The sequence below is a fragment of the Hippopotamus amphibius genome, chromosome 2 (assembly GCF_030028045.1).
Source record: "Hippopotamus amphibius kiboko isolate mHipAmp2 chromosome 2, mHipAmp2.hap2, whole genome shotgun sequence".
Lineage (NCBI taxonomy): Eukaryota > Metazoa > Chordata > Mammalia > Artiodactyla > Hippopotamidae > Hippopotamus > Hippopotamus amphibius.
The window spans coordinates 54,329,206-54,343,249 of NC_080187.1; the positions used below are offsets into that span (position 1 = coordinate 54,329,206).

General features: G+C 37.4%; 1 protein-coding gene across 9 annotated transcripts in view; it reads right to left on the minus strand.

Moving 5' to 3' along the window:
* HMBOX1 (homeobox containing 1) overlaps positions 1-14,044 on the minus strand; it is a 180,052-nt gene that overhangs the window by 5,781 nt on the left and 160,227 nt on the right. For all 9 annotated transcript variants that reach the window (XM_057722069.1, XM_057722068.1, XM_057722070.1 and 6 more), the window contains exon 7: positions 877-959. In XM_057722069.1, the coding sequence (XP_057578052.1) occupies positions 877-959 (83 nt within the window). The remainder of the gene's footprint in view (positions 1-876; positions 960-14,044) is intronic.

Here is a 14,044-nt window from a genome sequence, read left to right on the forward strand (position 1 = left end):
AGAGTTTGAGTTCCAGCACAGCTTTAGGGCTGGGACTCTGGCTTGTGTAAAATAAGGGTACAGATGTTGCTGTAGCTGAGTTCGTATGTTCTAGCTTGTTAAAAGTCTGGCTTCTAACTAAGGAGGAATAAATTATATTTAATTATAACACTATGATACTTTTGTATTGATATATAGCCTTTAAGCCAATCAAATTAACTGGCCAAATGGAGATCAAATGGATTAGCTTAACTGAGAATGGTTTCTGGTTAAAAGAACCCCATAAAACATGAAAGAGCATTTTAGCACATGGAAGGAAAGACATATGAGTGTTTCAGGGGCTATGCTGCCTTGCACAAACAGCAGGACTTCAGAATGGAATTACCTACATCTTCCCCAGTTAAGAAGTCACCCCAATGTAGAAAGGAGAAGGAAGCCAACTCCAAAAAGAATTTTCTTCAAACAGGAATACACAATTATACAATTTTCAACAGTTGTAAAAAAATAAAACATTAAAAAAAAAACAACCCCATCTTAATAATGTCATTAACAAACCTTGCTTAAGTATGCCAAACTTTAAAAGTATTTTGAAATTGGTATATTTAAGCTGTATTTTTGGAAAAAGAAATCTATAGAGTTCAAAAAAAATAATTTCAAGGTTACGTATCTCAAGCAAGGACACTCACTGGAAACTTTCCCATGTGAAGTTTGATTTGGAGTAGCGTAATCACCCCCTAAGAAGTGCTGTTTGAACAGGACAGGGCTGTGACCATCCACAGGAGGATGGCAGGAATGGAGCCAAGAGCACCCCGTTGGGATGAGGAAGAGACTTAGGTCCCAAACGATGATCTGAACTGAGAGCTCCAGCACAGAGCCAAGCGGCGCTTGCTGCCTTACCTGGCTTCTGTATGACTGCGTTGCAAGCATTTGCAATTTCTTCTCTCTTTGCTTCATCTGGGTATTGATTCTCATTGAAGTAACTGTAGAGGCAACCAATTAAGACACAAAGTTCGTACTTTTAAAAACTGTGCTCTCCTTAAAACACCAGCCCACTGAAAAAGATGTTCTTTAGGACGTAACAGAGTGAAACAGTCTGTTCTGTGTGGTCCAGTGGGGTGGCCACTACTCACTGAGCACTTGCAATGAGGCCGATGTGGCTGAGGAAGTGAATTTTTAATCTGATTTCATTTTAGTAAATTTAAATTTAACTAGCTACATGTGACTAATGGCTGCTTTACTGGATGGTACAGGTCTAGCCACTGCTAGGATTCATTAAAAGATGTCTTTGAAATAAAAGTTATTTATGATATGGGTTGCTGGTTGAAATCACAGAGAGTTCTGTTTTTGAGCACTGGTAACAATAGGACTCTCTTTGTGTGTCATGTTGTTTGTAGTAGCAAAAATTGGAAATTACCCAATTGTCCATCAATAGGAATGACAGAGCAAATTATGGGACATCTATATTTATACACAGCTATTTAAAAATGACTAGAAAAACTATCCATTGGCCCGGAGAGATGTTTATGACATAGTCCTAAGTGAGAAAAACAATCTGTAGAATAATGTGCATGTAAAAGTACTGTTAAGAAATTGGAAAAATTCCTATCTATGTGTACTTAAATTTGCATGGATAAAAGCTAGAAGGGTACACATCAAGCTTGATTACCTCATTGTGGGAGAAGGGGATTAATAGGAAGAAATTTAAACATTTTTAAATTTATTTCTGCCTTCTTCCATATGTTAAAAAAGCATATATTACTTCTCTACAATAGTACTTAAAGAAATTAGGTTTATTGAACCCGTCCTTAGCGTTATCAGACCTGTGAGACTATCTGTGGGAACAGAATGCTTATTAGTACTACTTGTTCTGTCATTTATGAGCTGAAAAAAAGAAAAAAAAAATTCTGTGCTTTGAACCTGGTAATGTAAGATCAGGAAGTGATTCCTTGTCAAGTTCTAGTTCCTCTCATTTCCTCAGGGGCTTCCCTTCCCCCAGAGTGCAGCTTTCCCATTCCCTCACTCTGTCTGCACCGGTGAAAATGCCGTTCTACTGGGAATAAACACTGGAGGCCCCTAACCCTTCCTGTGAATCCCCAAACCCGCTTTCTGCAATTCCACTCCTCTCCTCTGCAAGCCCTCTCCATGGACACCATTCTTTGCTGCAGTCCTGACACAGCAGCTGCCATCACCAAACAGCCTTTCCTTTTCTACAATATAAGGGATAGAACTATATCATCCAGTCTTGTCAGCTACCACGCTCCACAATGGTCTCCTGCTTTACTCCAAGATTTAAGCATTTCTTCCCACATGATATTCTGCTATGATTTTTAGGGCTTCCATGTTCATACTGAGGATTCTTCTCTGCTCCACTTCCACATTCCTATTGACCTTTACCACTTCTGCTATTTACTGGGGCAAAGACACTCTGGATTAGTTTCTGTTAACCAGCAGCACTGGAAGCACCTGAGAGCTTGTTAGAAAGGCAGAATCCCAGACCCCACTTCAGACTAAATCAGAATCTGAATTTTGGGACTTCCCTGGGGGTCCAGTGGTTAAAACGCCACACTCCCAATTGCAGGGGGGCCCGGGTTCAATCCTTAGTCAGGAAACTAGATCCCGCATGCATACCGCAACTAAGAGCCCACATGTTGCAACTAAAGATCCTGCGTGCTGCACTGAAGACCCTGCACGCAGCAATGAAGATCCCTTGTGCCACAACTAAGACCTGTCGCAGCCAAATAAATATAAAAAAAGAATCTAAATTTTAACAAGATCTCCAGGTGATCCGAATGTACATTAATGTTTGAGAAGCACTGGATTAGCTCATTAATTTAAAAGTCAACAACACAGACAATAAAAGCAGATGTTAAATACCTAATGTTATGTGCATCCGCTGTGGGTAAAGAAGAGAATTAGTTTCTGGCCTCAAGGAGTTTATTATTTATTCAAGAGACATATAAATTGATACAGTTGTGATAAAATCCCATAGGATGTCTGAACAGAGTAGCGTGGCAGCACAGACGAAGGTGTGCTCAGTGTTGCTGAAAGACTTGGAAGTGCCCTCTGAGTTAGGTCTTGAAGATGAACAGGAATTTGCGAGGCAGAGAAGAGAAGGAAGAACATTTCATGCAAAGAAAAGAACGTGAGCAAAGGCAAAAGGTAGATAAAAGCCTTGAGGATTCTGGGCATAGAGAAGAGTTCAGTGTGGTTGGAATATGGGGTTCACAAGAAGAAATGAGGAGATACTAGTCTGGAAGCGTAGGATGGGGCCAGCTTGTGATGAGCCTTGCCTGTGCTATAAGCAGTAAACACTTTATCCTGAAATAGAGGTTTTCAGGCCACACAGAGATATACCCCCATCTTTGTTTTAGAAAGATAACACATTCTCTAAGACTCAACCCTTAGAACTCTACCTCTATGATCTTAAATTCTGAAATTCCCCAATCAACTTTCTACTCACGTATTCCACCCCTTCAAAAACAATTTGTTCTTCACCTTCTTTATAATCTCAAATCCTTTAAAACCCTCCACCAACTTAAAAAATCTGTTCATTACTACTCTTCTGGCCTCACCTCTCACTCTGCAGCCTGAACTCCATGGCAAGCCAAATCAACAGTTTCTCTTAGGAGAAATTTGATTATTCAGCTTTTCTGTCCTTGCACCCTACCTGTCCAGCCAATATCCCACCCTGCAGAAAGCACCTTCCACTTGTTTTCTTCCATCCTTCTCTCAGGGTACCAAGTGTTCCTGGACAAAGTCATAAAATAGGGACAACCGGTTTCTTTATAAATCTGTGCTTTTCAACCTTATCTGGGCCCCTCATTTCTGATGGGAATGTTTTTTGTCCTTCTAGCCAACTGTCTTTAATACTCCATCTTTCATGCCCCACTTACCTGAAACCTTTCCATTCTTAAGTCCCAAGCCCTCAAACCCACAACTGTCATTCTTTTTGCAGATGCCCGTGCCACCTCTTTTACCAAGATGGAGGTTTTCAAATATGAGTTTGCTTACTGTTTTTAGCTTCTCAACTTCTACATGTCTCTGAGTCACTGCTCATTCATCTCATGGCAGAGGAAGATGCATCCTCCTCTTCACGGTCTACTTCTCCACTTGTATCTTTGATCTCATCACCCCTGCCCTCTTTCATTTTCTCATCTCTTCTTTTCTTATGTACCCCATCTTTTTCCTGTGTCTATGCAGTTTACTCTATTTCACTGATTTTATGATGCATATTTCTTTATTATTATAATCTCTAAAATCAGGATACCTCTTATAATTGGTGGTGCCTGAAAGTTAACTGGCAGTGTCCACCCATACCCACCCCAGTATATAAAACAAAGGTGTGTCATATAATCAAAGTCTTCTTAGATTTGATGGAATATGGTAGTTGCTAAGACCTAAAGGTCCCATTTCAGCAACAGCTCAGTGGCTACTACACCTCATTGTGGTAACTCCTCTTCCAAATTACTGCAAAGCCTGTGACTGACACTCCACCACCTCTAATGTCTGTTAATATGCCTAATGTACATCTCTAGTCATGCCACTATTCTGTTCAAAAGTTTTTCAAGACTTATTATAGAGGTGTTTTCCCAAACTACCTTTGCATCTTTATCAGCTCTGACCTTCATATATGCAATTTGCAGTCTGGGAAAATGGAATAACCTTGTAAAACCCCTGCATCTCTGTGCCAGTTAGGCAGCCGTGGTAACAGCTGAGGAGAGGATCTGGAGTAGGCTGAGGCATGGAAATAGAGAGGAAAGTTGAGATTCAAGAGACTTTTCAGAATGGTAATAAAAATTCAACATAGCCTCACTTCCTGGGTTTAGGCACTGCAACCCCCCGCCCAAGAGAGACAGCCTTAGGAATAGTACACACTTCATTATTCACCTTCAAGCATTTTAACCTTAAATTATGTCAAAGGAACAGATGTTTCTACTGTTACCAGGTGGATAAATTGTAGGAGAATTTGGTTCTAAGACTCTAAAAGGGACCTATTTCTGAAATAAACTTTTGTCCCATATAAGAATGTTTATAGCCCTAGACGTAAGACAAAACAGGTAAAGAGACATAAACAGAAATCTACAGGTAGTAATATAAAAGCGATAAAATAAAATAAATCCTAAGGGCACAACACTTTTATAGACAAAGGACATTGTCAGCTGAGTGATCAGTGAATATCTTCACAGAGAGAAGCTAATAATTGCTTTGCAAGACAGTGAGAGCAAAGAATTAAAATGAAAAGTGGCAAAATAATTTACATGAGATGAGAAACCATAAGCTAATAACAACTGGAAATGTCCTTGAAGCATCTTCATTTTAGTAACACTAAGTCTACAAAAATTGCAGCCAGAAAGTTACTCCTATTGTATCTTGGTGAACGTATAGAAGGACAGGGAATGGCTCTCTGAGCAAGGGATAATGCCATGTAAATGAACTTTTTTTCTGTGCCTTTAAGTGAACTATCCCTCCTGAAGAGATATTTAAACCTCACCATTTTAGTAATTCGAAATAAGGTTTCAGGATTGTCAGACACTACTTACTATCTGCAATCCAGTGTGCATTTCTTCATCACTAAGTAAAATTACTGGGTGGAGGGCAGGAAAGAGAATAACATTAAACTGAAATACTTTGGAACCTAATTGTCCCATCTCCTCTTTGACAGCATCTACGTGTTAAATGATCTCTAGCAACAAACAAAATAATTACCAATTTTCTTTTTTTTTTGGGGGGGGGGGTTGTTTTTAAACAACAGAGTGAAAGCAGAGATGAAAGAAATGGGAAAACTTTCTCTAAACCCAGCAACTCCCTTTTGTTAATCCATAAGGTCTAAGGAACATCCTCAGTTCACTTACAGACCAGGACAGTGATATCCCACATTTTATCTAAAGATATCAAAGCCCCTCTGATACTAAGCATACCTTAAAATTTCCTTGAAAAACAATTAGGGGTCAGAGAGAAATAAGAGGGGGCAGAGCTAGAAATCAGCTATGCACACGACTCTTCATCATTTACTGTGGATTTTAGGACAAATAAAGGACTTTGAAAGACTATTCACTGGTTAACTTCCATATTTGAGAAATGAGGACAATGACAAGCTTACAGATAATAAACTCTCCCAAAGTTACAGAGCTGGCTAGGATTACAGCCTAGCTTCTTGACTTCCAGGCCCATGCTCTTTCCACTCCTGCTTGCTAAGGAAGGTGCTGGGTGTAGTGGATTGAATAGCATCACTTGAAAATTCATGTCCACCTGGAACCTGAGAAAGTGATCTTATTCAAAATAGGGTCTCTGCAGATGTAATTATGGGAAGGATCGAGATGAGGTCATGCTGGACCCTAAATCCAACAAAAGGGTCCTTATAAGAGAAAAGAACACAATCAGAGAAGATAATGTGGAAATGAAAGCATTGTCTTTCATTGGAGTGATGCATCTACAAGTCAAGGAATGCCCAAGGACTGCTCACAACTGACAGAAGCTAGAGAGGTATGGGAGGGTTTGTACCCTCAGAACCTCCCAAAGGAACCAACTCTGCTGACACCTTGAATTCATATTCTAGCCTCTGGAACTGTGAGAAATATACCTCTATTCTAAACCATCCAGTTTGTGGAAATTTGTTATGTCAGCCCTAAGAAACTAATACTCTGGGTAAACTAAATCAATACAAAAAAGAATGGGTTGGTCTTCAGAGATACTGTGATTCAACTTGTCCACAGCTTGATGGACATTATTTCACTATAGAAACACACCTGGCAGGTAGACTGGAATACACAGCTATATCTGTAAGTAAGTGGTCTGTCAGATGAATAAGGTATTCTCTTCTCTTGAAAGTCTGGTCAAATACAGAAAACTTCTAACTTCATTTCTTTTTTCCTTCTGTAATCCAAATTGGACTACTATCCTTCTTTTTTTTTTTTTGTTTTTTTTTGGCACACGGGCTTAGTTGCTCCATGGCATGTGGGATCTTCCTGGAGCAGGGATCGAACCCATGTCCTCTGCATTGGCAGGCTGATTCTTAACCACTGCGCCACCTAGGAAGCCCGGACTACTACCCTTCTTTTGATGCTTAACACTGTCCTCCATTTGAACAATTTTCATACAAAACCTCCATTTCAAAGCTTTATTGACCTTTTTTAGATTGGTTACTTCATGATAATAAATGGAGCTAAGAGATTGCCGTGTTCATTTGTATCTTTAGCAATTAGTGCAATGTTGATTTTTAAAAATCTTGGAATACTAACTTCAGATAAATATTTCTTTAATACAACAGAGATCATCAATATTAAAAAATTTGGGGGAATTCCTTGGTGGTCCAGTGGTTAAGAAGCCTTCCAATGCAAGGGACACGGGTTCGACCCCTGCTCAGGGAACTAGGATTCCACACGCCATGGGGCAACTAAGCCCGCCCGCTGCTACTAGAGAGCCCGCGTGCCTCAACTACTGAGCCTGCGTTCTCTGGAGCCGCGCATCACAACTAGAGAGCCTGCAAGCCGCAACTACTGAGCCTGCACACTCTGGAGCCCATGTGCCACAACTAGGGAGAAGCCCACATACCACAACTAGAGAAGCCTATGTGCTGCAACAAAGAACCCGTGCACTGCAACGAAAAGATCTCGTGTGCCACAACGAAGCTCCTGCATGCTGCAACTAAGACTCAACACAGCCAAATAAATAAATAAATACTAAAATAAAATAATCTGCTAAGAGATGTATAATAAACCAAGTACAGTAAAACAATGGTAGAATCTAGGTAATAACTGTAAAATTCTTTCAGCTCTGCTTGTATGTTTAAAATTTTTCACAATAAACTATTGAGAGAACCATAATGGGTAACATTAATAATAAGATGATAAAATGCTAGCAGCTCTCCATTAAATTAGAAACAAAGCAACAGAGCCCACCATCCCCAATACAACCTTTTCTCTTGTTACAATATAATGTTTTTTTAAAAGTCCTAGTCAGTACACTAAGACATGAAACAGAATTAAGAAACAAATTGGGAAGGAGGGCCACAAAATTGTCACTTGCATATTATACTAACCCAAGAAAACCAAGGGATAAATTCAAATTACCTCAGAAATAATCAGATGGTTGGGCACTAAATAGACCAAAAAATAAATAAATAAAACTTTCCCATGTATCAATAATAAGCAGTTGGACAACTTAATAGAAAAAAAGGCATCTATTCATGAGAGCAAGAAAAAGGAGAATTAAAATAAAAATGCCTAACAAGAAAAATAAAGAAACCACACAAAAAACTAAAAAATGTTACTCACTTCAGTGATAGGTATAAAAAAGATTCAAGAAATGGAGAGGCATATAACACATTCCTAGACAAGAATGGATAATATGACAATGTCACGTCTTCTCAAATTAATTTTTAGGTTTAACTTCAATCACATATTTTTCTCCCCTCTTTTTTTTTTCTCAGTGGAAGTGATATGAGTCAACAATATTATTTTAATGTTCGCCTGAAAAAACAGATGAAAATGGTTAAGAGCATTTTGAAAATAAATAGTAATAAATGGGCCCTCTCATCCAATATTGTGAAATTAAATGATAATCAGAACTGTGGTTCAAGAACTGATGATGAGATCAATAGAGCCAACAAATATAATAACTTTATATGCAAGAAAGAATTTTAAATCTAAGAAGGAAGGGAAAATTGGCTATCTGGAAAATAAGACCAAATTAGATCTTCTCCTTATAAAACCCAATATTTTATGGCTAAATGTAAAAGAAAACATCTGAATGAGGAAGCATATGTGAGGGAGGCTGTCATACAGGAATAAAGCATTGAGTTTATCTATTTAAATAAAAAGTGAAATAATTGGAAATATATAGCAGAAAGTTAGGGATCTCATTCTATAAAGAGTTAATATACAAGTCAATAAGAAAACATGAATGCACAATAGAAAAATGAGTAAAGGAAAAGAAAAACACCAAAAGATGAGTATGAATGATTACTAAACATGTAAAAAATATTTAGTCTCACTAGTAATCAGAGCAGTTTAAATGCAGACAAAACTAAAACAGTGCTTTTCACCTACAAAATAAGCAAAATGAAGCAGATTTTCACTCACTGAAAAAATATGGTATGCATGGAAGGCAGGCTGTGGTGACAGAAGGCCACTGTTAGTGATGTGGATAAACAGCTTTTTGGAGGGAGCTGGTAATATGGCCAAATATATCATTATTCTTAAGACAAAAGGTAAGAACAAGGGTGTCTGTGTCAGTACTATTCAGCAGGGCAAAACTGGGAAGACTTTAAATGTCTACTACAGTAATAATGGTTAAATATGATTATGGTATAGGCATTTGAAGAAAAAGGAAGGAGCCATTTTAAAAAATCACATTTTCAAAGAGTACTAAATGACATTGGAAAATGTCAGTGAAAAAAAGCAGGTTAGGGACTTCCCTGGTGGTGCAGTGCCAATGCATGGGACATGGGTTCAATCCCTGGCCTGGAAAGATCCCACATGCCACAGAACAACTAAGCCCATGTGCCACAACTACTGAGCCCAAGTGCTGCAACTACTGAAGCCCGAGTGCCTGGAGCCCATGCTCTGCAACAAGAGAAGCCACTGCAATGATAAGCCCGCACAGAGCAACGAAGATTCAATGCAGCCAATAAATACATACATACATACATAAATTTTTTAAAAAAAGGTTACAAAACCAGATATGAGTTATTCTAATTATGTTTAAAATACAGACAGAAACACTAAATGTAAATGTACCAAAATATTTTTAGTAGTTATTTATGAATGGAAATATGATTTTCTTCTTTATACATTGTTTTCCAAATAGTTTATGTTACTATTAATTTTCTAAAAAAAATGCTACCAAAAATAAAAATAAACTAGGTTATGTAATATTACAAAAACCTAACTGATTAATTTTATAACTGCTTTTCAAAATACTTTTCTTTCTTTTACCATCCCTGTATCTGTTTACAAACTGGAAACATAAGCAGTTATGAAGTTAGGACCTGAGCTAGATACAGCTGTCAACACATGTCCAACTGCAAGGGACTGGGCAACAAATTATAGTATATTCTTATATAACCTTCTTTTGTTTAGAAATACATATATACATAACACAGAAAAATGGCTGAAAAGAAATACACCAAAATGTTAATGATTATCTCTGGTGTTAAGGGCATTTTAATTTTCCTCTTAATATTTTCTTGCATTTCACTATTTTTATATAATAAGTATGTGCTAATTTTGTAATTAAAAAAGTATTATTTGAAAATAAAGTTTGCTGTCCCAAAGCATGAACAAAATAGAACTGCATAAAATTATTTTTAAATAATAAATTTCTTAGTTTCTCTTAATGCCTTTTGGCAACAAATTCACACTTTAAACATTTATTTTGCAAACACACTAAAGTATGATAAAAAAAAGATGTTCTATATTTTTTTTAAATAAGAGTTCACTTTTAATTCTACATACTAAAAATAAATAATGGCTCCTTCCAAATCAGACTTTTGGAAGGTTCACATGACCTCCCAAGTAAAAGCTAAGATACAAACAAGTTCTATTACAAAAGAAGCTGTAAGTTTTTGCAGCATCTTAAAGTTTTAGAATAGAAAAGCCTGTGGAAAGGGAAGACTTTAAGTGGAAAAATTAGTACTGGCCTATGATAAGAGTAGAGGATTTGTATATGAGAAGTTGAATTTTGGAATCCCAAATCATAAAAGCCACGGAATCCCTAACACAGTTCATTACACATGGATTTAGATATACCACAGTGTAGATCCTGACAAAGAATCAAACAACTTTAAGCTGGAAGGAAATATTACCATGTCAGCATCTTCATTTTGCAAATGAAGACATGGACTTGACAAATGAAGAGCCAGAAAGGAGACCTGACTTGCTCAAGGTCACACAACCCAGAACTCAAGTTTCCAGACTCAGTTCATTGGCTCAAAGGGCTGACAGGAATGGTGGTCATTATTTAGCTATGACATACTATTGTTTCGGACTTCGTTTAAGATGCAAATCTCTGTAGCAAAGAATCCCCTAAACCAAACTACCTAGGGGCTTTTTCCTCCTGGGAAGGGAAATCTAATTGCTCTGGAGACAATCAGAGCTATAATACTGAGCTACCTTTTTTCCCTGTGCAGAGGAAAATTTTATAAACTTTGGGACTTCTCCTTCGAAACGCAACATCCATACTCATATAAAGACTACGTATATAGCACAGTTAACCTACTGTAGAAGAATAAGTAGTAACTCTTCGGACACTACCACCAAAAAAGCTTCCAAGTCCTTCTCAGGATGGCCTTTCTTCACTAATGTAAAAAAGAAAATGCCATACATGATAAAATTATGAATACCAGGTATGAAATGTGCCCTAACATAAAATTTTCATCGCCCAAGGTGCTTCATTACAAAGATTCTATGTTTAAATGTCCTTTACTTGCAGCATGCTAACTGTCACTAGACATTACTTGATATTTGATAAATAGATTTCAAGGGTAACAGTGAATTTAGGAACTGAGTTTTTAATACATTTTATCCTATCACTAAGCCTTAGAAACAACACAGGCTTATTATTTGTCTAGTAACATGCAGCCCTAAATGAAGTCCTACCACAGTAGAGATTTGGTGTGAGTTTTATTACTACGTGACAATGTAGAGCAAGTTTTCTGTCTAATACGTATTACACCTTTTAGTCATCAGTCTTTCTATGAAGACCGTGAAAAGAAAGAGAGTCAATTTTCTGGAGTTGTAAGGCAAAAACAGTAAAACTGACAAATTCTAACCACCTTAAAGAAAAACAACTGAGAAATAGTATTTCTCTTGATTACATACCACTGAATTCATTAAATGTTTGCTCAACCCTCCACTTTATTTTAATAGGAAAAAGAACTTGCACAAGAGGGCAATGGTCCATGGACTTCCTAGTTTCCTAATGAAACTACCAGATGTGAGTGATAACTACGTGAAGTTCATACCAGTGGAAACTGCAGTACCTTGGAGAGTGAACTACATCTAAGAGATCTTACACTGTCAAGGCATGGAAGCTGGGTATGCCCCTTGCTGCCTCTGCTTCACCTCTGACTGGCAGCAGCTGTATCTTCCTCTCTGTTTTGTCAGCCTTTGCTAGTAGGAATTAGGGATACAAAAAAAGATTTGTAAGGTGATCTAGAATTGTTAAGTTTCTTATACTTGGTGTACAAGTCGTCCTGAGGCAGGGAGCTTATTTTTAAATACAAAGCGCTGAATTATAAACTGGCCACTTAGCAATCTGACACTACTGACCAACAATTTACTATAATATGAAGATCAATAGAACAAGATTGATAAAATCAATCCATTGTCTCCTGCATGGTTTTCCTTATGATCAATACTATGCGTCTGCAAAATGACTACCTCTTGCTAAAAGGACAGGGTCTGTATCTAAAATGAGAACTTGTCCTCCCAGGGGAGGTCTCAACAAATAGCAAATCAAACACGGACAACAGCATAGATTCTTTAGAGAAACAGAGGTGCATTGGTTGGGGATTATTCTGATATCTCCCTGAAGAGGGAGAAACACAGTACCTTGTACTTAAAGGTACTTGCTACTTTCTCTTAAACCTACTTTTTTAATTTCCTGTGTTATGGGTTTGCTGCTATTTTTAGTTTAGTCAATCAAACTACCCAGGATATACATAAATAACTGCTTAATTGCCTTTTAAAAAGTCAAATTAATTCTGCTAACACTTGACAAAAAACATGCTACTTACATTAATATTGTTGGAACTGAAAGGTTATCTTACCAACTGTACACAAGATAAATTCCCTCACAGTGATACAAGAGCAAATGTGGGATACAGTCATACTCCAAGGAAAGTATTCTGATGACAAACTAAGGCTTCTATCCCCAGAAAGGTGATAATTATAGGATAGTCTCAAAATGGTTAGAACTATACGTTCGTCTGGTCTTTAAGTGCATGACAACCACAGAACAGGAACCAATAAAATAGAATATTCAGATGAGGCACTATTATGATTGAGCTTCCTGTGTTACACAGGTTTTCAAAAAGACCACTTCCAGATGCTTTCTATCACTGAAATTACACGGTCCATGCATGCTTTTTCAACCAAAAGGCAACTAAAACAGAAGTAGAGCATTTACCCAGAAGTTCACATTCTACTAATTTGAGATCTTAAAACACCAAAATACATATGCAGACCTTGGTGCTGTGAATACTTAGTCTATCAACAGTGATTTCCTTTTGCACTACTGTAAGGACCACATCTGTCTTGTTAATCACTGTATCCCAATCAATGTGTATCACAGAAGCTCAGTAAATATTTGTTAAGTTTATAAAAGAAAAAGCTCACTTATTTTCTGTGAAGATTTTCCAGTTAGTCTATAGGCTGGTCTCCATCAGTATTCATATTTATAATATGATGCATATAACTCTGCTTCTGGGATGAATCATATCTTCATTGATAATTCATTACGTACAACACCAGTACTTACCAAACTGTACTTCATTTCTTTGTAAACTGTGGCCACAGAACAACATGAGAACATGGGGTCTTTTGTCCTGTTTAATTGGCTCAGGGACTAGAGAAACGAGGGGTCTGTTGTTTGCACAAAATGAAACTGCTGGCAATTCTTCTATATAAGGATGGGGAGAACTTTTAATCTGCCTCAAAAAAATCGTGATAATTTCTCTTTTGGCTATTTCTGTTTGACCGAAAAGGAACCAGGAAGTATAATTTGCCAATTTTAAAATGCATTTAAGGACAGTTCATCTTTTTACTGGCTATGAGAAATGGATTGGGATAACTTTACCTGTCAATAAGTGGGGAAGTTTTGTTGTTTTTTTCCTCAAATAGTCTAATGGATTGAAATGAGGTCATGTTCAGGCTCCTGCTGTCTTATATAAATGTTAAGAACTTCCTTCTATTTGCAGAGAGACAGGAGGTGTAGTTCATTATGTTCTACCCGAGTCACTCCATAAGGAGTATTAAAGAGGTTAAACTCTTTTTAAAATTCATCTTCCAGCATCCATTAATTCCAAAATTTATAATGTATTCTTGCAGCATTTTCTATCTTAGAA